Source organism: Aedes aegypti, chromosome 1, assembly GCF_002204515.2.
Source record: "Aedes aegypti strain LVP_AGWG chromosome 1, AaegL5.0 Primary Assembly, whole genome shotgun sequence".
Lineage (NCBI taxonomy): Eukaryota > Metazoa > Arthropoda > Insecta > Diptera > Culicidae > Aedes > Aedes aegypti.
Window position 1 is genome coordinate 231,576,882 of NC_035107.1, and position 24,369 is coordinate 231,601,250.

General features: G+C 38.8%; 1 protein-coding gene across 3 annotated transcripts; it reads left to right on the forward strand.

The window, feature by feature from the left end:
• The first annotated feature begins 212 nt into the window (after positions 1–212).
• Positions 213–19,543, forward strand: LOC5575986 (dihydrolipoyllysine-residue succinyltransferase component of 2-oxoglutarate dehydrogenase complex, mitochondrial). 3 transcript variants are annotated; one of them, XR_002498583.1, is made up of 8 exons: positions 213–298; positions 428–620; positions 6,029–6,123; positions 12,556–13,254; positions 17,972–18,116; positions 18,189–18,494; positions 18,563–19,126; positions 19,189–19,543. XR_002498583.1 is itself a non-coding variant. In XM_011495358.2 (7 exons), the coding sequence occupies exons 2-7, from the start codon at positions 525–527 to the stop codon at positions 18,695–18,697; spliced, it is 1,476 nt and encodes a 491-aa protein (XP_011493660.2). In that variant the 5' UTR covers positions 213–298; positions 428–524; the 3' UTR covers positions 18,698–19,543. The 3 variants fall into 3 exon arrangements, 2 of the variants coding, with proteins under 2 accessions (XP_011493660.2, XP_001655940.2); XM_011495358.2 differs by having other exon boundaries at positions 18,563–19,543; XM_001655890.2 differs by having other exon boundaries at positions 285–620; positions 18,563–19,543.
• Positions 19,544–24,369: the final 4,826 nt, after the last annotated feature.

The window sequence follows — 24,369 nt, forward strand, 5'->3', positions numbered from 1 at the left end:
GACCGCTTGATGGCGCTGACTTGACGTTTAAAAGTCACGTCACAGTCAAAAAATCAGGCTTTCAGTGTTGACTGTTTAACGAGAAACTTGCGACGATCGACGCGCCACCATAATTCATATAACGGTGGGTATTACAACTAACTTGGAGGTGATGATTTCGCAATTTGGAGGTTAAAATCACCTCCAAACACTAGCGATTTTGCGGTGGGATGTTGACGTTTGATCACGAGTACCGCAGAGTGACAGATCAGCCAGCCAGCCCAGACGACGGGAGCAGCGAGTGCGAAGAAGTGCAAAAGTGAGTTTGAGTGCGTGTAGCAGAAGAAAAGACTCTGACCTCGTCGGTGTGGTCATCTGTGCTCCGCAATCCGAATACGATTCTAGCTGGCGTTATTTAACCATTATTTTCCACCTTCTCCGAACGCAGAGTCGCTGTCGAAAATCGCAGGAGGATCCAGTGAGTGTTGAGTGTGATAGACCATAGAGTTGCCGAGCTAATTTTCCCATAAGGAACTTTCGGCGCGATGGCTGGATTGCTGTCAATCTCGTCGCGTAATCTTCCGCGAACCGCACTTCGTATCAGCGGTGGCCTTCGTTCCCTGGAAGCGGGCTCACAGCAGGTAGGTGGTCACAAGGGCTGGAAAGGGAGCGATTGGGATGGTTAGCTTAATGAGAAAATTCGCCCAGACCATTATCTTGAAGGTCTTTCGCGTATTATGTAATCCCGGTTGGAAATATTTGCGAAATGGCTCCGAAGCCGGACAGAAGTTTCTTTGAGAAAAGCTCAATTCAATCTGTTGGTTTGCATCAGTGGGACGTGTCAGAAATTGTTTCGCAATCGATATGGCAAGCAAAATACCGATGCAAATCGATTAATCTTGGTTGAATCATAAATCGTCGGAGGGGAGTAGGGTAAAAGGACTATATTTCGACCAAAAACGGATAGATTTAATTTTTAACATTGATTTCTCATTAGGGCTTTCAGTGATTCAATTTCATATCCGTAAATGGCGTCTATGATATATTATGTTATATTCAATTGAAAATACTTGATAATCAACGTCATAGGTGTTATCAATCGATCATTATAATAACCAAAACTGCCGCTATTAAACGCACAGATTTCGACACCGTAGACTTATGCGTTTGACAGAACAGCAATGCTGTCACAATGTTAAATTCCATATACACGGAGAAATCAGAATATCCAAAAAATAAGTTCTTTTTACTCAAATTTGGGTAAACTGCATTTAGTTTTTACCCACGGTTGGGTTGTTTTGCTTCTCTCGCAACAGCAATGTTGTCAAAAACAGAGAGAGATGCACCGACCCAGCGTCGAAGTTCAATGGAATTAGCCAAATTTGGGTTCTTGCGAGTTTACCTAACGTTAAGTTGTTTTAACCCATCACGGAGCCGCTGTCAAATGAAAACAACCTAATGATAGGTATATATCAGTTAACCCAAATTTGGGTTATCCCACGGAAGAGCCGAATTGCGTCAAAAAAAGTCAAAGTTGGGTTGATTTGCGGCTCCGTGTAGGGTAGCGCCTTTGTTTTGATGCGGTGAGTTCCGAAAGAGTTACATTCAATGATCCATTGTTCGACAACCATAAACAAACCACAGACAAACAGACGTCACACTCTCATCATTGTCCATCGACCACCTTTTTAACGGTCGATTCAAAAATATGTTAGGTGGCCAATCCGCCACCCGCAGCGCTTGCTTCGTTTGTGTTCGTGTTTGACGTTTACACACTACCGCCATCTGTTGGCCCGTCGGCCAAACACGCTGATTTTAGCATTGGGCGTACATGTCCCCGTGACTATGATTTTGATCGAGATTTGTTCTAAGTGTTACGTCTGTTTGTCTGTGAACAAACTGTTTCCATTTATATATACTTCCATCTTTGGAATAATAGAAACATATAGATTTAATTTATCTAGCTTGAACCCTAGATACTTAACTTCATCCAATTTTTTGGAACCCCTCTGATCGTGACTACATGTCTACTTGGAGGTTTCAAATTCGTGATCGAACGTCAACATCCCACCGCAAAATCGTTAGTGTTTGGAGGTGATGTTTACTTCCAAATCGTTAAACGTCAATTATGAGCTTTTGGTTTATGTGGGAATATTATTAGTTGAGTTTTGGAAGCATTATGGGATATCTTCCAGTTTTGCAAGTATGAAGAAAAAATATTCAAACTTTTTTGCAATCTACTATAGATGACACGCAGGCTTCTTGCTTTGGTTGAGAGGCCTGTGTCATTGGCCCCAAAATGCCGTCTTGAGGAACACCAGCTCTTACAGGATTTTTTTCTGACTTGGAGTTCTAATAATTCGTCATCAAACGTCAACATCCCACCGCTAAATCGCTAGTGTTTGGAGGTGATTTTAACCTCCAAATTGCCAAATAACCTCCAAATCATCACCCCCAAGTTGGTTCTAATACCCTCCGTTATATGAAATATGGTGGCGCGTCGATCGTCGCAAGTTTATCGTTAAACAGTCAATAGGGTAACGACTGTTTATTTCGTTCATAACCACTAACAGTTGGCGCCAGCGGCAAAAATTGCAGACAACTACCTTTCGAACATTCAGAAGTCTATTTTATAAGTCGAGTCGATCAAATCGACTCGACTGGAGTCACTGTCGACCGAAAAATTCGCTCGACTCAGCTCTGTCACTCGAGTTTTTCGACAGTTGTCACTCTATGTGACTGGATTAATATGGGAGTCGAAGGGTGACATCTGAAATATGCATGTTTGCTTTGATCGACAATGAATACAGACGAGTCACATGAATCTGCTCAATTTACAAAACAGGACCCTCATTTGCTCTTACCGGCCGCCGAGCGGCGACACTGATGTTTGTATTCCTCTCACTGATCGCGCTACGCTGGATTCTCAAATTTCTCAAACTTTCAACACAAGCGCATGGAAGAATGGTAGTCGGAGAGCTGTCAAAACGTATGGAAAATAACGAAAATCGTAAATTGTAAACATAACTTTTTGTGTAAAGTGTAAACATAACTTTTTGTGTTTAGTTCATCTTCCGTGGTGCTTTCTTTGCTTCAGAATTTCGTTTTTACTACCATTGAAAAAGAGCCATCTATTGACTGTTTAACGATCAACTTGCGACGATCGACGCGCCACCATATTCCATATAGCGGAGGTTATTAGAACTAACTTGGAGGTGATGTTTTGGAGGTTATTTGGCAATTTGGAGGTTAAAATCACCTCTAAACACTAGCGATTTTGCGGTGGGATGTTGACGTTTGATCACGAATTGCCTTTTCAGTTTTGAATATCGCCCTATTAACCTGAGGTGTACGATTTGACAGATAACTTTGGATTATGTATGTATGTTGGAAAATTTTTTTTTTTTCATGGTACAATCAAGCCTTTACGCCAAATACTGTTGAATGTCTATAAGAGCAAGACCAGTTGAATAACCTTCAGATTTGTTAGAACGAATCAAATTTGTCACACGCAAAAGTTGATGAGTGGCCGAATGTCTATTCGTGATCAAACGTCAACATCCCACCGCAAAATCGCTAGTGTTTGGAGGTGATTTTTATCTCCAAATTGGCAAATAAACTCCAAGTTAGTTCTAATAACCTCCGTTATATGAAATATGATGGCGCGTCGATCGTCGCAAGTTTATCGTTAAACAGTCAATAGCGGAATACAATCATTGGCAAAAATGGAATACAATCATTGGCAAAAATGGAATCTCTAGATTGAGAATATTTTCGAAGTCCTCCGTATGTAACTTGATTTTAAATTGTTATAAAGTTATAAATTAAAATTGTGCGCACTTTCAAACTACATAGCAAGCTTTTGACCGTTTTCGTTTAGTTAGTAATAATTTGTTGTCCTCTTTCAAGGCCGGAATTGGCTTCTGAGATTTTTTCAAAATTTTCGGTAATTTTCAAAAGGGCTTAGAGTCAGGGTCCAATTTAGAAATTTTGTTTTTTTAATTGTGAAAAACGTTTTTTAATTTCTTTCTGCAAATCCTGCCATATAATTTTCATAGTAGGATCGCGAGTGCGTTGAAATTAACTTCTGCTCACGTTTTTAAGACGGATTAAGAGATTAAGAGCATCGTCTATAACCTCGGATTCAAATTCACATTTTGGTTTTGCAATGCCCCTGGCTTCAACAATGGAATATGTCAAAGAGCATTGTCAATATCAAGTTTTGTTTGTAAAAAAAAATTAACATCAAGATTACTATCGATATATGTTTTATATGTATTCCAGTCGGCTCGAAAATAATTGAAAGTAGAGCTAATAGGATTAAGGTGGATTAAGAATCGCTTCATGGAATATTTGTTTTTATGCGCTAAAAATGACTGTTTTTGTCACACTGAGAAGTACTGTTGTATTACCTTAGGTAGTTTTAAAAACATCCAAGAGCAGAAAGAATTTGTGTACGCACAGCACGAAGGTACGATGCGCATTGACTATTCGTGATCAAACGTCAACATCCCACCGCAAAATCGCTAGTGTTTAGAGGTGATTTTAACCTCCAAAATGCGAAAACATCACCTCCAACTTAGTTCTAATACCCATCGTTATGTGAGTTATGGTGGCGCGTCGATCGTCGCAAGTTTCTCGTTAAACAGTCAACAACTTGCAATAATCGATTTCTCTTCATCGTTGCTCTCTTCACATTATTGCAGAAAACCGATTCACTTTTTAAACCCTTTTAGTGTTGTACGATAAGGAATTGCCGAATCTTGTATCGTAATCTGTTTATTTATTATTTTAATAGTTATTTTGGCGCAGCTATTTGTAAAAGAGAAGATCGATGAAGAAAAATCGATGGAGTCCTTATTGTTGCCACCGTTGGCAGCACTGATTTGAATTGAATGGATACGCGATACCCTTCGACGAGACTATGCACGCAACGGGTGATATGGACCGATGCGTAAGAAACGTCAGGGAGACCAACGAACGTCAAAACCCACATATATTTCACAAGTCATGGTAGATGCCAAGTATAAAGTGAATTCATTCTTCCTAATTAATTAAAACTTACTAGTTATAACAAAAGTATTTAGATTGTGTCAGTTATTCCCTGAATTTGTTACGGTACCTTGCGCTATAAGTATGATATGCAGTACGATAGACCGTTAAATCCTGAAACTTAGCTATATTTGTTCTAGTATAGGTTATTAAGAGCACTACGTCTCAGATATTGTCCTCAGATCCGATTTCTGAAACACCCATTGTGCTTTGGCTGTAAGTTACTTCCGATTTATTAATTTTGATCTATGGAAACTGAATTAAATACTCCATTAGGGATCCTCTAGTTACGCATCGAAATCAAGTTTGTTGGGGAATTAAGGCGACCAGTTGTAAGTAAACATAAATTTATTGCCTGTGAGTTAAACTTAAAAATAAACACTTTAGGGGTGGTCCATTAATTACGTAAGGGTTTATGGGGGGAGGGGGGGTTGAAGATTTCTTACGCACCATACAAATTATTATTGGTTTTCATACAAAAAATCTTACCATGGGGGGAGGGGGGGGGGTTGAAAAACCGCTAAAATTGTCTTACGCAATTAATGGACAGCCCCTTACAGCTTAAAGAATTCTGCACTGAAAACCATCGTGCTTCTCTGTTAAGAGGTCCCGAAAAATCTCCCCAACACTTATGTAGCGACTTGTTTTTATTCAAATTTTTTTATCATATAAAAAAGCTTACTTCGCATTAATGTGCAGTTTGGAAGCGAAGTATGCTGAAATATAATGAATTCAAGGTATAAAAGCCTTTAGTATGTCTTTTAGTATTGAAAGAACTCAATAATATATTATGTTTCAATGAATTCGTTCACAATTTAAATTAACATTGTTAACAATGGCTCGAAAACAATCAAAGGGTCAGTAATTAGGTCCCTTACCCTAACAAGTTTGCCGTGGGTCGCGGTGGGAAACTCGTCGTCGCGAGGGTCGCGAGACGTTTGACTGTCAGTCATCGCAATCTGATTTTCTTTTTACTTTCTTTTCAACTTTGTTGCAGGTTACCAACAATGGTTTGCGTTCCTATCACCAGGGGCGCGCTGCCCTGCAGAGATTAGTCCGGACGACAGCCGCCGAAAGCGCACCGATCCAAAGGTGAGTAAGAAAATGGATGTTATTGTTTTGTCTTTGTCGCCTGTGTTTTGCGTTTATTTACGGTTTATTTTTAGAATCGAAACAGCTATTTTTAATGCTGAAGCGTATTTGATGCGAACGTGATAAGCCGATCAAGAACAGATGGGGACTGTCCATAAAACACGTGATTATTTTTTTATAATTTCCGACCTCCGAAGAGAGACGCGGTCTTTGGACCATACACTCAGGCAAATGGACTATCGATAAACATAGGAATCCCTTATGAAAATTCGCCACAAGAAATCGGATTGAAATTCATAAATATGCCTTATGAAACCAGAATTTGAAAACAAAAAACATTTTCGCGGCAACCTGGAATCGAACCAAGAACCTTGCGATCGATAGATCCGAGCGTACACCACACGCCTATCGACGCCTTGATGTGGAGTGATGCTAAAACGATACATAAAGCGATCGTATTGCAATAATCGTTCCACCTTTCATAAGGCAAAATGTATGAAATTCGATAGTCCAGTTTGCTGCGTGTACAATCGTTTTCAAATTTACATGGACCGTTGTCTTTGTCCATACTTACCTCCTTCCACCTCAAATGGCCACGTGATTTATGGACAGCCTCATAGTTGTCCGCGTTTGTTTACATGATGTGATCATCAAGATCAGGTTCGACATCACTGGGATCACGTTTTCAACGTTGGCAACCTGTCAAAGGTTTTGAGTTCCATTCATGAAACACTGTAGCAAATGAGTAGCGATCATACTGTGTATTGTGCGATTATTTATTGCGACGACTCTCTTGAAAATCTCCTGATTGTCCAAGGAATAATCGCGCAGAAGACACCAAAATGATTTGAAGTAACTGCGAAGATCTACTGGCATTTTTTTTAGATTTTTGACGCGAGATTTTTTTGCGCCACGTATACTGCCCATATTCGCATAAGGGTCCCATGTGTATAGGAAATCCCATAGAAAATGGGACATTTATGCGAATATGGGCAGTATAGTAATGTATTTGAAATGAAATGTTTATTTGATTACATTTGAAACTTATTAGTAAGGTACCGCGGGGTAAGTGGGTAAATGGGGTAAGTGAAAACAATTGATATATTTTACTGAATATGTGAATTAACGTTTTAAACTCAAGCGTAAACCTTTGAGGCAATTCAGAACATTACGATAGGTAAGAGATTTCTGAGATTTTTCAGCCATTTTTGCATAATAGAGCGAGAAATTGTTAACCTGTCAACTGTTACTCCGTAACAAGTTGGCGACGTACAATCTTATTTTAATATTTTCAGTGGAAAAAAGTAACGGAAAACAATTTCCTGTACCACTTCTTAGTTGCCCTCTGTGGCAGTTTCAAACTGCAATAAAAAAAGTTTTAGAATTAATTCGACGTAGACCTAAAAATAACTAAATTTAAACACCATCAATTTTCTTATCAGGTGGGGCAAGTGAAAAGTTTATCATTAGAGATTGAATTTGAGTTTTCGTACTTAAGTAGCCATAAGTAAACATGGTTCGCAATTATCATAGAAAAACATAACGTGCTGATAATTCAAGAAACACTATACTTAAGCGTTAAAAGCTATTAGAAATCATAGAACTTCTCTAAAAGATGTTGCCAAACATTCCAATATTAATATGTCTACTTCGGGCAGCCAATTAAAAGGAAGACGATGACTCAAAAGTTGCAATATTAGAGAACACACGGAAATCTCGTGGAATGTCTATGTAAGCTAGTTCAAAACATAAAAATGGGGTATAGGTCTATCCACATAAAAAAGATTCTAAATACGTTATTGAAGGATTCCGTTCGATTTCTCCCGAAAAGTTATCCGACGTCATATTCGACTTTCTCAAAAACAAATAACGAGCGGTGGAAATTCTACAGAGCAGAAATGCAATTGTCCTATAATGTAAGAACTAGCATTGGAAATGTTGCAGTTATAATGTTGTCGAATCATTTCAACTAACATAACTGAACAGAAGAAAATTCAAGTGAAAAGAATAACATTTTCTTTGTTTACATGTTACTTATGTTATTGTTCATTGGGAAGCCTTAACAAATGTTAAAGCCAATAGAAATCGTGAATATAACTGTTTGTTTTTGAAATTATTGTTCAAAACGGTAAACTTTTCACTTGCCCCACTTTTGGAGCAAGTGAAAAATAAGGAGACATTTTTCAAAAACTTTTTGTGTATTTTTTTCTTTAATTTTTCATTAAAATTAATTTCAGCATGCTGCTTATATTTGGTGGGAGTCAAGCTAAAAAATATACACGACCTCATTTGTTTCAATTAAAAGTCTCTAAAATTTGAAGAATCTCAACTATGCGAATTCCATTACCCACTTGCCCCACGGTACCTTATTTTACATTTTTCATAAAAGTTTTTCTGTGTTGGGCAACACTAGAATGGTAAAACTAGATTAAACAATTATTAATATTTTGATATATTTAACATTATTTCGACAAATAACATAGATTTTGTTTACAGACGAACGGAAATCCCTTTCTTGTAAGGTTCTTTTGATTACTTTTACATAAGTATACAAAAAACTTATCGTGCAATAGAGGAATGCTTAAATCACAGACAAAGAGACGTAACACTTAGAACAAATGTACGCCCAATGTTAAAATCGCTGTGTTTGGCTGTAATGGGCCAACAGATGACGTAAACGTCAAACGCGAACAAAAACGATGCAAGCACTGCGGGTTGTGGATTGACCATATTTGAATCATCGCTTTCTGACATTTCTTTTTTTTATCTTATCATTTATTTAACAGGCTCAAGCGTTCTTAGGCATTAAGGAGCCGGATTCTATTGATTTATTTGACAAAATCATATATGCTTCTTATTAGCTAGGTTAGTTTTGAAATACCGTAAAACTCGCGGTTTGGTCGAGGTTAAGGAGTACAATCATTTTGTAAGGGATGGGAATTTTGTCTTTACTCGTTGATCTTCAACAGCAGCATATTGTAGTAGCGTTATTGGTGCTGATCAACGCAGAGTGGACATTACGATAACCTATAACGGTACAAACAAACGGGTTTCGAGGGAAACAAAGTGGACATCCAAAAAAACGGGAAAGTGTATACGAGGTGGACAAGCGGAACAAAAAAGCATATTATCAAACAAAAACGTCGATTTGCTTCAAAAACTTGAAAAAAAGTAACATGTAGTCAAAGTTCAGTCTACCGAACACATCTCTAATGTATTCCTTGTCTGTTTTTCCTCGGGCCCTGAGAGATGTACATAGATTTGATCTGGCAATTCCGTATTCGGGACAGTACCAGACAACATGGTTGATGTCTTGGTAACCAGCTCCACAACCACATCAATTATTATCTGTGAGCCCTGTTCGATAGAGATGCGAGCTTAACGAATAGTGGTTGGACATCAGCCGACACATTATCTTGATAAAATCGCGACTCATATTCATCCCTTTAAACCACGACTTCTTTGACACCTGCGGGAGAATGGAATGTAACCACCTGCCCAAATCCCCTTTATCTCATTTTTGCTGCCAACTGAGCAAGGATTTGTCGATCATAAATATCACCTTCCATAGCGCCCACCTTGGCGAGTGCGTCCGCGCTTTCTCATTGCCCAGAATCGAGCAATGTGAGGGGACCCAAACCAAGGTGATGTAACATTCCTTGCCAACACTATATTTTTTTATAGTTGTATCACAGCAACCTTCGTGGTGGAGCAAATTATTGTTGTTGACGAACGTGGAAACATACCAAAACCAAAAAGTGTTTCCAAAAAAATTCATACTTTATTCCTTATTTTCACCTCTATTATTTGCTCTAATTGGGTTGTTTAGTGAAGACAAATTCACAGTTTGTTGCAGCTTGATCGAAAGAGCAAATCATTCTAAGTATAACACGAATTTATTGCACTCCAATATCTCAATGTTGATATTATAAATGATTAACAAAAATTTCAATCCGTTGACTCAATGACGTTTCAATTTACACAATGACAGTTCGTCCCGAAGTAAAATTTGCAGAGGGGTGATTCAAAAGTGATTTCCATACTAATTTCAAACGTGTTTTAAAAATAGTTCCAGGTAACGGAAAATTGTGAAACTTTGGATTCTAGTTCAATTTTTAGCGTAGATTCGGAATATGTAAGAAAATTGATACCCCTAAACAAGCCAATTCCTATTTATTTTAAGTGCACGCTTTCAGAAAGCTTTATTGATTCGCCAATGATAGAAGGAGTGAAGTATTATGCTCCAATAACACAAAAGACCATCTAAGCCTGGATGGATAATTTTCATTAATAATCAAGAAAACTGATTTAATTTGTCTTTGACTAGCAGTACTGCTAATGTGAATAGGGACGAAAAACAGGTTATTCGTTATTCGTAACTTCGTGTGGAATCTAGTGCCATCCATCGTTACTAATAAAGTTAGAATTTAATATTCGTCTATGAAGTTTGTGGGAATAGACATAATATTACGATCAGGGAGGACTTTTCTTCTTCTATCACAAATGCGAGGAAGTTGGCGTTGATGGTTTCGGTCGTTCGCTAAAGTAGACTAAGGTCGCAACAATATAGCGCACGGCTGCTTGCCATGAAACTTAAAAATTGATAATACTTTCCTTGCTTCGAAAGTGAAACGTGCTGATTTCCATGCAAAGCTTTAAGTAGCGGGTTGAAGCAAAATTTCAGAACTTTAATTTCTCGATAGCCAAATAGTACTTTTCTTGCGTAAAAAAGCGCTCAATATTCACTTTCATAAGTTTTCCACAGTCCACACCGATTAGTCCTACCATCTAAAAATTTTATGAGAACTCATTCACACCAGGAATCTTTTATTGCTAAGTAGCCCGTCATTCGTTTTGACAGCCATGTTGATTTTGCAGCTTGCAATTTCAAAGTGATAAAACTCAGTCACCAAAAGTAATATTGATTCAGAAAAGCGCAAGTCTTACATGCAGAAAGTATGCTGATAATTTTGTTGCAAAACACATCGAGTGAAAATTAATCCCTGTCCTTCGGTTCAGAAAGGGGTATGGGCGCGTTCTGTTAACTCGGTCGAGGCAGAGTTCTTGTGTGAACAAGTTACAACATGGACGTTCTAAAGTGCCAGAATGAAGTGTTGTGCTTGTGGGGAGTACTTGAAGATGGGATGGAAGGTCATTACTTCGTCTTCGTGCTTTACTTCTGCTCATCTAAAAAGTTATATACAATAACCGACGCTTAGCTTAACTATCGCAATTAAGAATTGCAAATACAATAGTCATTCTGATATTGCTAACATGCCGTCGCATAATTTTATCATAATGATCTTTTTTTTTTTGTCTTTATTTAAAAGGCTTTCAGCCGAACGCTGGTTCACCTCCTATAATGATCTTTTATCTACATCCGTCGAACCATTCTGAATGGCTGTTGTGAGAATATCACCAAGCATGCAATAAAGCTGGATTGTCCTACATTGAAACAATAAGACATTTGATTATTATTGCAAATTTTGAGCCCAATACCTTTTAAAAAACCACATATAACGAAGAGAATAAAGCTGCCCAAAATACAATCTAATCATCAAGTATTTTTTCATTCTTGATCTCTTTAAACATCAATTAAATTTTCCCAAAGTACCGTTTTGATTCATATTACGGACACTTAAGGCCTCTTTGAAGTGTGAGCCACCTAAAAGCATAAAAACTAAATCAATGTATACGATTCCTCAGCGTTATCATGCTATCAGGACACTTACCTTTCGAATGTTAGTTGAAGATTTGAATTTCACATCTTTAATAAATTTAAATAAAAAGAAAGGTGTGTCCTCTTCACGATTCTTATTCCGGACACCACCTCACTTTTGCTCCTTATTCCGGACGCTATGATTCAAATTCCGGACAGCTCGTAAAAAGCAAAGTTGGAAAAGTTGAATCGTAAAATAAACACTACCAGCCATTAGAAGAACGTCAAAACTAGTTAAGCATTGTAAATTTTCATGGATTGCTATGGAAAAATCATATTAAAACGAATCTTCAAATTGGGAACTTTTGAAGGGCAAATTTTGAAACATTTCAATTGAAACCTTTCCCATACAAAGTTGAGTGTCCGGAATTTGAAGCTGTCCGGAATTCGAATCAGAACGGAAGATCGTGATCTTTAAGAGTTCTTTCCTCTATGCGTTTAGAATGGAAACCTTTTTTTACCTTCAAAATTTCTAAAACATAAATTAGCTTCCTTACTTTAACCGATATGAAAAAATGGTCAAATATATGGTATTGAATGCTTTACTTTGTAAACGCTTTTCAGCGGTAAGACAGCATGTTGAATTAAATGATTTAGACATGGCGTAAAACTTATAAATTACTTATCACATCCATTTGTTTAATTTTGCAATATTTTTGCTATACAACATTCCACATCTAACATTTAAATTAATCCCATTCCCTTTCTTTCAGCTCGACAGCCGCCTCTAACGCTGCCTCCCGATGGCTGCAAACCGAACGCAGCATCTTCACCTCCTCCCGGTTGCTGAACTCGGAGGTCGTCAAGGTGCCCCCGTTCGCCGATTCCGTATCGGAAGGTGACGTCAAGTTCGAAAAGAAGGTCGGTGATGCTGTAGCCGCCGACGAAGTGGTCATGGAAATCGAAACCGACAAGACCACGGTGGGAGTACCGGCCCCAGCCCACGGTATCATCGAGGAGATCTACGTGGCCGACGGTGACACCGTTAAGGCCGGCCAGCAGTTGTTCAAGCTGAAAATCACCGGAGAAGCTCCGGCAGCTAGTGCACCGAAGGCCGAAGCTGCGGCACCTGCTGCAGCAGCACCACCACCACCGCCACCACCACCGGTAGCCGCTGCAGCAGCTGCTGCACCTCCACCGCCACCACCGGCCGCGGCTGCCGCTCCTCCACCTCCGCCACCGAAACCGACTGGTCCCATTACCAAAATGCCTGTTGCTGCCATGCGTCACGCACAAGCCATCGACGCCGCCACGGTCAAACTGCCTCCGGCCGATTACACCAAGGAAATCACCGGCACCAGAACCGAGCAGCGCGTCAAGATGACCCGCATGCGGCTGAAGATCGCGTCCCGACTAAAGGAAGCCCAAAACACCAACGCCATGCTGACCACGTTCAACGAAATCGATATGAGGTGAGTCATATTGGGTTCAGTGATCCTCAGTCCTGTTTTTCAATCATGTTTATTTCTGATAATGGATTCTCGTAATATTTTTGTTTGATGTTCTTGATAGCTTTGGGAGTAGAACAGTTTTCCGAAGAAAAAACATTTTGAACTTATCCGATTTAAGAGATACAGACTACACGTGACCACGGCGTTTTATGATGCGCTTAGGCTTGTCCCCAGTTCTCGGATTTTCAAGTCCACACCCGTATCTGGACTGGTCGGGTATCCTAAAGGGATTCTCTGGTAAAAGTTGCATGAAATGGGTTTTGCATTTATGTACTCTTTACAAGATACAAAAGATTAAAAAAATAGGGAGTGTATTGTGAAGCTGCTCTAAGCTACCGGGATTGATTTAGCGCATTGAGTTAAGATTATTGAGACAAAAATGCTCAACTAGTTTTAAGTAAAAATAGTATTTTTCCTCTTTATCCATTGGTCGCATCATCGACCAAAGGTAACGCCCAGATCTTTTTCCTCCCTCACTAAACCACCTTTCTCGCGGTGATTGAGGAGATGGAGAGATACTCTCGGTCTCTCTATAGAAGCACAATCACTACACACTAACATTCCTACTCTGTCCCAAGTTAGAAAAAAAAATTGGGCCATAGATTTTTTTAGGATGCCAGTCAGTGTGAACTTGAAAATCAATGACCTTTTTTCAAAAAGTGGTCAGATCCAATGCGCATGACCATCACAACTTTTTCTCAATAGGTACGTCACCAATATTCACACTGAGTCGTAAATCATGCGTCAAATAGATAAAGACATGCGTAATACTCGCGTACTGTAGGTGTTGCTTTTTCCCAGAAATAATAACTGTTCAGCAGAGCTCTACGCCGCTTAAGCTTACGGGACCGACCGCTGCAAGCGCTGCCCACACGCTTAACCATTCACGCGTCGTGTTTGCGTCAGCATTGTTGCAACAGCGTCGATGATGATGTCACGTGGTGCCTTCTCGGTTGAAAGTGAAATCATCAATACAGGTTTAGGCGCTATGGGGCAGCATGCACAGAGCAAGGCTGATGATTGGGGCTCCACCAGCACTGCTCGTTTGGCATTCATGGCCCTGAACTTGAACGGGTGTTTGGATGTTTGGTTCGCTGATTTAGTTTGATTAGTATACGTACAACACATCACTATCGCGTCGTGTAGACTCGTAAGCTGATGTCACATGTTATGGGCTTATGGGTGGAATGTCGAGATTAAATGGGGAGACGTGCGATAGACACTCTTTCTAATCTTGTTGTTTACGCGAGTGGAGGCTTGGCTTGGTTGTTAGAGCTCTTTTCTAATTGAAATTGCTTTCGCCAATATTAGTAAGATAAGATAGCACACGCAGATGATTAGAAGTCACTCAGTAGCATGAGAAGAGTATCGCAATATGTAATTATAGCTAATAAAAGCTCTTATATGAGAATCCAAGGCTACGTTGCACAGTCTGCCGCACCTATTATATAATATAATATAATATAATATATAATATTGATACGAAATTTCGATCTTGCATACTAGTGGAGGCTGTTTATGAATTATCTTAAAACCACCCCCTCTGCCCTCGTACGCTTATTCCATACAAATCATCATATGGGACTTCATTTGACTCTATTTCAACATTCTTCAACTTTAGGGATCTGTAACTCTAAACAATATACCGTGAAGGCCCCATACTCTGCGCACTTAAGGCCTTTCAAATTTCAATCAGCTGTAATTAATTGAAAACAAAACACAGTACTCTGAACTTTTGGGAGCAGATACCTATTGATCTTATGTGTAAGAAAAAAATATAAAAGCTTCACTAAGTAATGATTTTCATTGCAAATGTTTTAATCTTCTCAAGAGTGTACATGTTCCTAACTCTGCGCACTCATTTTTGCAATGCTCCTTAGTCTGCGCATTAAGGTTCCTAACTCTGCGCACTCGAAAAATTCTTTATAACGGATGAAGTATTTTACTAAAAGCATTACTAACATTTGAACTCCGAATTGTTCTTTATTTTCTTGCTTTATACGGCTTTACGTCCCCAGTGGAACGTGGCATGTCTTTAACATAGAATGTTACTAAGTGAAGTGAATTTCATCCATAATTCAAACCGTGATAGTTACTGTTATTGAATGCAATTAAATGTAACTCTCAAAATAATCGGAATCATCATATGATTTGCAAAATATGTTATTAACTTAGTTTCCTAAAATCTGACCCAAAATATAAAAATGGTACAAACCTTTTTTTAATTTTGGACTAGCTTTGACTGTTTATGAATTTACACTAGAAAATATAAAAGACGAAATTTTCTTTGGTTCGGATCGGGTTTGAATTTGGTATTAAATTATTGTCTCGGATTCGGGTCAGGTCCGGGTTTGAAAAGAAAAATAAGTAAGAGCCTCTGGCTTGCTAAATGTGAATGTTATTTGAGAGGGTATATCGATCCATCTAAGTTATTTGTATGAATTTTTCGTATTCTTCATGTATTGTTTATCACTCAATCAAGAAGTATAGCCGCTCTGTATAAGCGTGACGTAATTAATGAACAATTTCTATTGCAAATCAATAACAGTATTTTATTGGCGTTTCTATATTGCAAATACGATTAAACCTCCTGGGTTGATGTTCCATTACTTGACTCATGAAACTAAACAAAACATCAAAATTACTTTAGGTTAGGGAGCTTTCAAAAATTACGTACATCATTCGGTGAAGGAGGAGTCTACAAAAATGTGATAATGCATGCATTAGGTACTGTAAAAAGTGCGACAGGGGAGAGAGATTGTTGAGTGTAGAAATCCCAAAAAATATCGACGTCATTTTTTAATCTTCCCTTACCAAGATAGTCCCCTCAAACAATTTTCCAAAGCATTTCTATTCCATATCTCGATGGTCCAATAAGTCGATGATTTCCTTCAATATCGACTTATACAGGGTTGATTGTATGTTGAAAATAACATTTTATAACTGCTGCGCATAGTAAGGAACATAGTTGAAAAATGGTTCCTTACTATGCGCACTTAAGAAGAATAAGAAAATAAAAAGAAAATAAGTTGCACTTTACCAGTTATGATTGTTTGATAAATGAACTTGTGTCTACGTACTAAAAATCTGAAATATATTCTTTTTAATTTGATTCAAATGACTTAAGTGATGAGGTACTCCCTTAGCATTTTTGTTAACGGGCAGTCAATTTGGACGTTTTTCAAACTTTTCAAAGCCATTTTATTTTTTATTAAAGTAGTAAACGTAAAATTGTCGAGAAAATTTTTCGTGTACTTTTTGATTACTATTGTAGCAATATTGAACGAAAATTAAAATATTTTACCAGATTTTAATGGATTTTGGTGAAAGTGCGCAGAGTTAGGAGCTGCGCAGAGTTAGGGGCCTTCACGGTAGATAGATTTCTGTAATTCTTCACATTCATTTATTTAGTTAACATCTAAACAGATAACAGTAGATCAACAATTTCACGCCACAAAACTCGGTTCGTGGCCGCATCTCTTCATCCTCTTTCTGTCCCACGCTTGCCAAATCGATACGCACTTGATCCGCTCACCTAGCTCGCTGCGCTCCGCGCCTTCCTGTACCAAGCGGATCCGAAGCGAACACCATCTTTGCAGGGTTGCTGTCCGGCATTCTTGCAACATGCCCTGCCCATCATATCCTTGTAGCTTTGGCCACCTTCTGGATAGTGGGTTCGCCGTAGAGTTGGGCGAGCTCGTGGTTCATCCTTCGCCGCCACAAACCGTCAAAAATCGTCCTAAGCACCCGACGTTCGGAGACTCCAAGTACTAGCAGATCCTCCTCGAGCATTCCACTTTTCATGCCCTTGAAGGACTACCGGCCTAATGAGCGTTTTGTACATGGTATATTTGGTGCGGATGTTAATCTTTTTTGACCACAGCTTCTTGTGGAGGCCATAGTAGGCCCGACTTCCACTGATGATGCGCCTCCGTATTTCACGGATAACTTTATTGTCAGCCGTCAGCAAGGATCCAAGGTAGACGAACTTGTCGACCACCTCGAACGTATCCCCATCTATCGTAACACTGCTACCTAGGTGATCCCTGTCGCGCTCGGCCCCACCAGCTAGCATGCATTAACTTTGTCTTGGTCGCATTCACCACCAGTCCAATTTTTGCTGCCTCGCGTTTCAGGCGGGCGTACAGGTCTGTCACCTTTTCAAATGTTCGGCCGACAATGTCCATATCATCCGCGAAGCAAACAAATTGACTGGATCTCGATAAAATCGTACCCCGGCTGTTAAGCCCGGCTCTCCGCATAACACCTTCTAGCGCAATATTGAACAACAGGCACGAAAGTCCATCACCTTGTCGTAGACCTCGGTGGGATCCAAACGAACTGGAGTGTTCGCCTGAAACCTTCATACAATTTTGCACACCTTCCATCGTCGCTCGTATCAGGCTCGTGAGCTTCCCAGGAAAGCTGTTCTCGTCCATGATTTTCCATAGCTCTACGCGGTCGATACTGTCGTATGCCGCCTTGAAATCGATGAAAAGGTGATGCGTTGGGAACTGCTATTCACGACATTTTTGGAGGATTTGCCGTACAGTAAAGATCTGGTCCACTGTCAATCGGCCATCAACGTCTCTGTTGCCCTGTTGCCATTCTCATTTTGCTTACTCTATCAGCTCTGCTGGATTATTAATGAACCAAATCTCATTTTCAATCGTTTCAGCTTCATCATGGACTTCCGCAAGCAACACTTGGAAGCCTTCCAGAAGAAGTACGGCATGAAGCTGGGTTTCATGTCTGCCTTCTGCAAAGCAGCTGCCTACGCATTACAGGACCAACCCGTAGTGAATGCGGTTATCGGAGAAAACGTGAGTAAACACTTACTTACCAACCACTTACTCAAAAGATTCATCACCTTATTTCGTGCAATAATTTTATAGGAAATCATCTATCGCGACTATGTCGATATTTCGGTCGCAGTGGCGTCGCCCAAGGGTCTGGTCGTGCCTGTGCTAAGGAATGTCGAAGGTATGAACTTTGCGGACATTGAACTGGCCATCGCCGGCCTGGCAGACAAGGCCAAGAAGGGCACACTGGCTGTGGAAGACATGGACGGCGGTACCTTCACCATCTCGAACGGTGGAGTGTTCGGCTCACTACTTGGCACACCCATCATCAACCCCCCGCAAAGTGCCATTCTGGGCATGCACGGAATCTTCGAACGGCCCATCGCCGTGAAAGGACAGGTAGTTAAAAGTTTTGGTTTGGTGTTTTAATATCAATTAAAACATATTGTATTCTTCTCTATGTACAGGTTGTCGTGCGACCGATGATGTACGTTGCGCTAACTTACGATCACCGATTGATTGACGGTCGTGAGGCTGTGACTTTCCTGCGCAAGATCAAGGCCGCCGTCGAGGATCCCCGCATCATCTTGGCTGGACTGTAAACCTACCAACAACAAACCAACCACGTTGTACTATTACAAGCTAGAAAACTCAGTCGTAAACGCAAATATGCAACGTTACAAACGCTTAGGCATCACGACGTAAAATTACATAAAAATAGTATCAAATCCACATACTACAGCAGAACTGTTCAATATCGTTGTTGAGAAATTGAACATTTCGTGATTATAAGAATCTGATAATGAAAAAAAACGAACCCAGTAAAACCGTAACTTTCGTAGTTCCGAATTAATCGATGCACGCGATCCCTAAACCGCTCCTTTTTATATGCACCGCTCTTGTATACCTACATCGTTGTTGTTTTTTGATAGGAAAAGTATTGCAATATCATCCGCTGTGGTATTATTTTCCGGAGACATAACTCACATTGTTGACATGTTATCTCGTATTCGAAGCGATGTCATTCTAACGTAAGTCACTACTATTTTACGTATGATCAGTCGTATGAAACAAAAGCTAAGTCAACCGATAGTTACAGGTTATTTCGTAGTACACAAACGCAAAACACATGATAAGAAACAAGGGTGCTAGAAAACTCTCCACTCCACAACGTCGTTGGTTCACTTGGAAAGGTGTGAACAACCGCGAATTAGTGCGATTCGCCATTATCAACCGTGGGCGTATTGCTACATCGCCAAACAACAGTTTTTGGACACTTCTAAACAGGCATGCAACGGCAAAAGTACCATAAGAATAAATGAACGAGCTAACTGTTCAAGCTGGATGCAGTAGATAGATTATTTATTCGATCGAAATTCATATTGTATTTATTATCATGTCTTAAATAAATTTTGACCACAAAGCGGCTGGTTACATATGATAGAAAATAATATGGTTTTCTACTTACCTCTTCCTCTACATACTGGTTTCGCTCCTGATGAAATCGTACAGCTTAACTACTTATTATGCGTTTTGTTGTTTATTTTCCAGTCTTAAGTCTCTTTTTAGAGACTTGGTCTCTATTTTATAGCAAGTTTCTATTTTTAACGGAAGATCTCTAAAGTCTAATTTTTTCTGCTTGCAGTGTATTTTACTTCAAATTCTATTTGTTTCAGAGAAACCTTCAGAGACTATTACATGACTATTTTACAAGTTCTTCAGGAGTTTCTTCTCCGATTCTGATTCTCAACTTCCGAAAATCTTCTAGTCTTTTCTACAGAGATATCTTCCGGTATACTTTTAGAGATCCGTGCGGAAATTCCACAAGTGATTCCACCATCAAGTTTTCCAGAAGTTCTTTCAGTGGCATTTCAAAGGATCCTTAGAGGAATTTCGTCAGAATTCGCTTCAAAAAATCCTTGAGAACTCCAACGCTTCTACCTCTTGTAATTTCCACAAATATTTGTTTTTCCAAAAGACTCACAGGTATTTTTTGACTACTTTTTCCCCACTTGTTACTATAGAAAGAACCCTACAGAAGTTCTTTCAAGAAAATCCACAGAGTTTTTTTGAGAACTAGTTTCAGGATTCTTTTAGGAAAATTACAAGAATTCCTACGTTAAGGTTCTACCTATTTAATATTGGTCATTTTCAAACATGAAAAGAGCAGTTTTCTTACGAACGGACAAAAATTTTAGAAAAATAAAAACGTTTTTTTTATTTTGGCAATTCTGATAAACGGACGTTCTTTTTTTTCTTGATTTGTTTGGAAGTGCTCATAGGAACACTAAGCTGAGAAGCAGGCTCTGTCATATTTAGGACGTTACGCCAGGAAGAAGAAGATTCCTGGAATTCCTCAATAAATTCGACGTGGGATTGCTCATGAAGTTTCTCCAACATTTCATCCAAGTATTGCTCCTGCAGTTCTTCAAAACAATTTCTTAAGTAATTTTCCAAGTCAAATCTCAATGGCTTCTTCATTACTTCATTTAAGGTTTCACATCAGCTACATCAATTTTTCGAGTGGTTCCTCTGATCATTCTTACGCGAATTTCTTCAGGGATTTTTTCCGATGATTTTGAAGAAATTCCAGCATAATATATTCTAGAGATTTGATTGTTCTTTTTTTTAATTTTATTGTTTTGCTATTTATTTTGGTAAATGTCTTCAATAGCTGTTGAAAAAAAAACCCGTGAAATTTTCCTGGAGACTTTTCTGGGAAAAATATTTAAAGACTTCTTTGGGGAATTTCTCAAAGATTTTCTGGAATAATTTCTTAAGGACTCTTGGGAAGAATCTCTGGAATGCCATTTCAAAGAAGACAAGGACACCGTCTTTAGTGGCACAGCCGAGAAACATTCCTGACAAAAATTTCCAATGGCTGAAGCGGTTATCGAGCCCATATTCCATGACACGATGCGCTTACTGCCTGACGACACTAACCGCTCGGCCACGAAACCCACATGATATAATTTAAGGCCTAATTAAGTACAACTCATCCAACAGCATTGAAATCAAGTATGTAATTCTAAATGACTTAGGACATAAAAGCGTTGCATAACTTTAGGCGTTAATCGTTATACGTAAATTTACGACTTTGTTTAGGGGTTTCTGGGGTAATATACACTATCTGGGCAAATCAAGGTGCGTTTCTCTTCTAAATTTCTCTCAAATAAACAAGTTTTCAGTGAAAACATTATGCAGTTTGATGTAACGTTGCAAATTGTCTACATCATGAGAATAAAACAATAAATTCGAATTGCATTCGTATGTAATTATCCCGATCTTTTCGATTGTTATTTTGAGAGTATTTACACCTATTCTTGTTATTGTTCGAATGCTCTTTCGATCGAAAATAGGTTTGTATTCTCATTTACGCCAGCAAAATCGAATGGGTTATGCATTCGAACGAGGAGGATTCGATCGAAAGTTGGATACGTCGTAAACAAGAATGAGGGTGATTGATTTCTATTTCTTATAACATTTTCTGTTAAGGGCCCATTCACAAATTTCATAACGCTGGAGGGGGTGGGTGGGTGTCCTAGCGATGTTACGGCCCATACAAAAACTGAATAACATTCATACAAAAAGCGTTACTAGGGGGTGGGTGGATACCCAAAATGGCCATTTTCAGCGTTATGAAATAAATTAATGAACCCTAAGCTCCCGGTCGGGCCAACATGCACTTCATTGGTTGGGCAGAATGATCCACTCCAAAATAAACTGAAATCATAAAAACGAGGTCATTTGAAGTTTTTTGCTATTCTTGTTTACGGCAGATCCAACTTTCGATCGAATCCAAGCCCATTTGATTTCGCTGGCGTTAACGGGAATGCAAAACGGTTTTCGATCGAAAGACCAGTGGATCGTAAACAAGAATAGGGGTGTGTATCAAAATTTTAATGCACAGTTGTATCATCCTGTAAGTGGAAATCATCCAAAACATGTGTTTTTATTTTTTTTTTTTAATAAAATTACGTTGAAGACACGATGGTGCGTCCTGCCTCATAGGCACAGTCCTTTAGCACAGACGAACAGACGTCACACTCTCACCGATGTCCATCGACCACCTTTTGAGCGATTGATTCAAATATATAGTAGTAGGCCAAACCACCACCTACAGCGCTCGCATCGTTCTTGTTTGTGTTTGAAGTTATACAAAACCCCACTTGTTGGCCTATCGGCCAAGCACAGCTATTTACCAAATGATCGTTCTCGCAACTATGATTTTGATCGCGATTTGTTTTAAGTGTTACGTCGGTTTGTCTATTATGTTATGTACACTGTAAAATGAGATTGAATGAACCTTGTCATTGTTTCACACATACCGCGCATATGGAAAATGAACTGATGGATATCAACAAAGAAGAGCAAATGCAGATCAACCATTTTTAGAACCAGGTTGAAAATTGTCGGTTAACATCCAACTTGGTGAGTCTTTTGAATACTAATTAAACATTCTACAGACTAATGCATAGGTTTCTCATTTCAGCCGATGGAGTTTGAGTGCGCTACCTAAGATTTTCGGTGATCTGGAATTGAAAAGCATGGGAGGTGGTAGCTGCTGCGAATCAACGGGCACATGAATGGGCACCATATTTCCTTCAGTTTATGGAAAATTCCTTATCTTGGATGCTGCATGTCAAGAAACATAATTAATCAACTGGAATACAACTCCACTCGCATCCACCATGCATGAATCTTCCAGGGCGATGCCATCGGTACCACCAGCCTTCCACCAGCCATACAATCATTGCATTGATGTGAAAGAATAAGAAGAATACAATAAAGAAATTATCGTTATCTTGTGCAAAATTTATTGTAATTATGTCGCCAAATCTCGTGTTTTTCATGGATTTCTAGTAATTTTACTTTTTTATGATCCGAATGGATGTAAAAGTACCGTTTTGATTCATATTACGGACAGCTTCAAATTCCGGACACTCTACTCTGTATGGGAAACATTTCACGTGAAATGTTTCAATTTTTGTAGTTCAAAAGTTCTCAATTTCAAGGCTCGTTTTAGTAAACTTTTTCCACAAATATCTTTGAAAATTTATAATGCCCAACTACCTTAGATGTCTCTTTGGTGGTTTAACGATTTCGATTGATGATTTGACTGTTCCATTAATGATTATCATGAGCTGTCCGGAATTCGATTCAAAGTGTCCGGAATATGAGGCAAAAGTGAGGAAGCGTCCGGAATAAGAATCATGAAAAGGCCACACATTTTGATTTATTTAAAATTATTGAAGTTGCAGAAGCGTATTCTTCACCCACCGTTCGAAAGTAAAGGGCTTCCGGCGCTCGATAACGCTAAGGAATCATACAAAATGATTTATTTTGTATGCTATATGCTGGGTTATATTTCCCTGAGTCCTTAAGTGTCCGTAATATGAATCAAAACGGTATTCCAATTCGCTGAGCACATTTAGCGGTCTTAATAGGTTTCAATTATAATTATGGACAACGTTACTTTTTAATTAGTTCAATGTTCTTAATTTCTTCAAATAATTTCCTTCGGATAATTCTTCCAACAGTTCCTTTACCTCTGATTATTTGTCTTTTGAAAATTCCGCTAGGTATTCCTTTAATGTATCTTTCCCATTTTGTTTTGTTTAATTCACAACGTCTTCCAATATAATCTTAAAAAATTCTCTCATGTATTTCTGGTACACCTCTAAGCATTTTGCAAACTAGAAATATTCAGAAATTTAATAAGTAGTTCTTCAAAAATTATCTCTTCAAGTCTGAAGTAAACCTCTTCAAGTCTGAAGTTGGTTTTTTGAAAGTTTATGAGTTGCACGGTTTTCCATAACCAGCTCGTAGAAAATTTTTCTAGAGTTCATGCAGGAATACTTCAATAGGGTGCCGGTGCCATTAGTGGACTACCTAAGCTATAAAAAATCATAACAAAATAATGAAAAGCCTTAACAGAGATCTTTTGGTGTCAACAAAAAGATTTCAACCTCTACTATATGGGAAAAATATAAAAAGAATGATAAAACTAATATTTTAACATAAAATCGCTTGAGCCACTATTGGTACACGTGTTCCAGTAGTTGCGCTAGTGCTCCAGTAGTAGACGTTCTGGAATAATAAAAGGAATTTTAAACAAAACGGTAAATTTTTACATAGGTTTAACATTTTTCCCTCGGAACAGCAATTGATATCTATCGAATGAAGCATAAAGATCATCTCTAGGGCTTTTCTTCATTTTTATACATCCATTTTAAAAACTGCTTCCATCCGTTGATCCACTACTGGAACACGA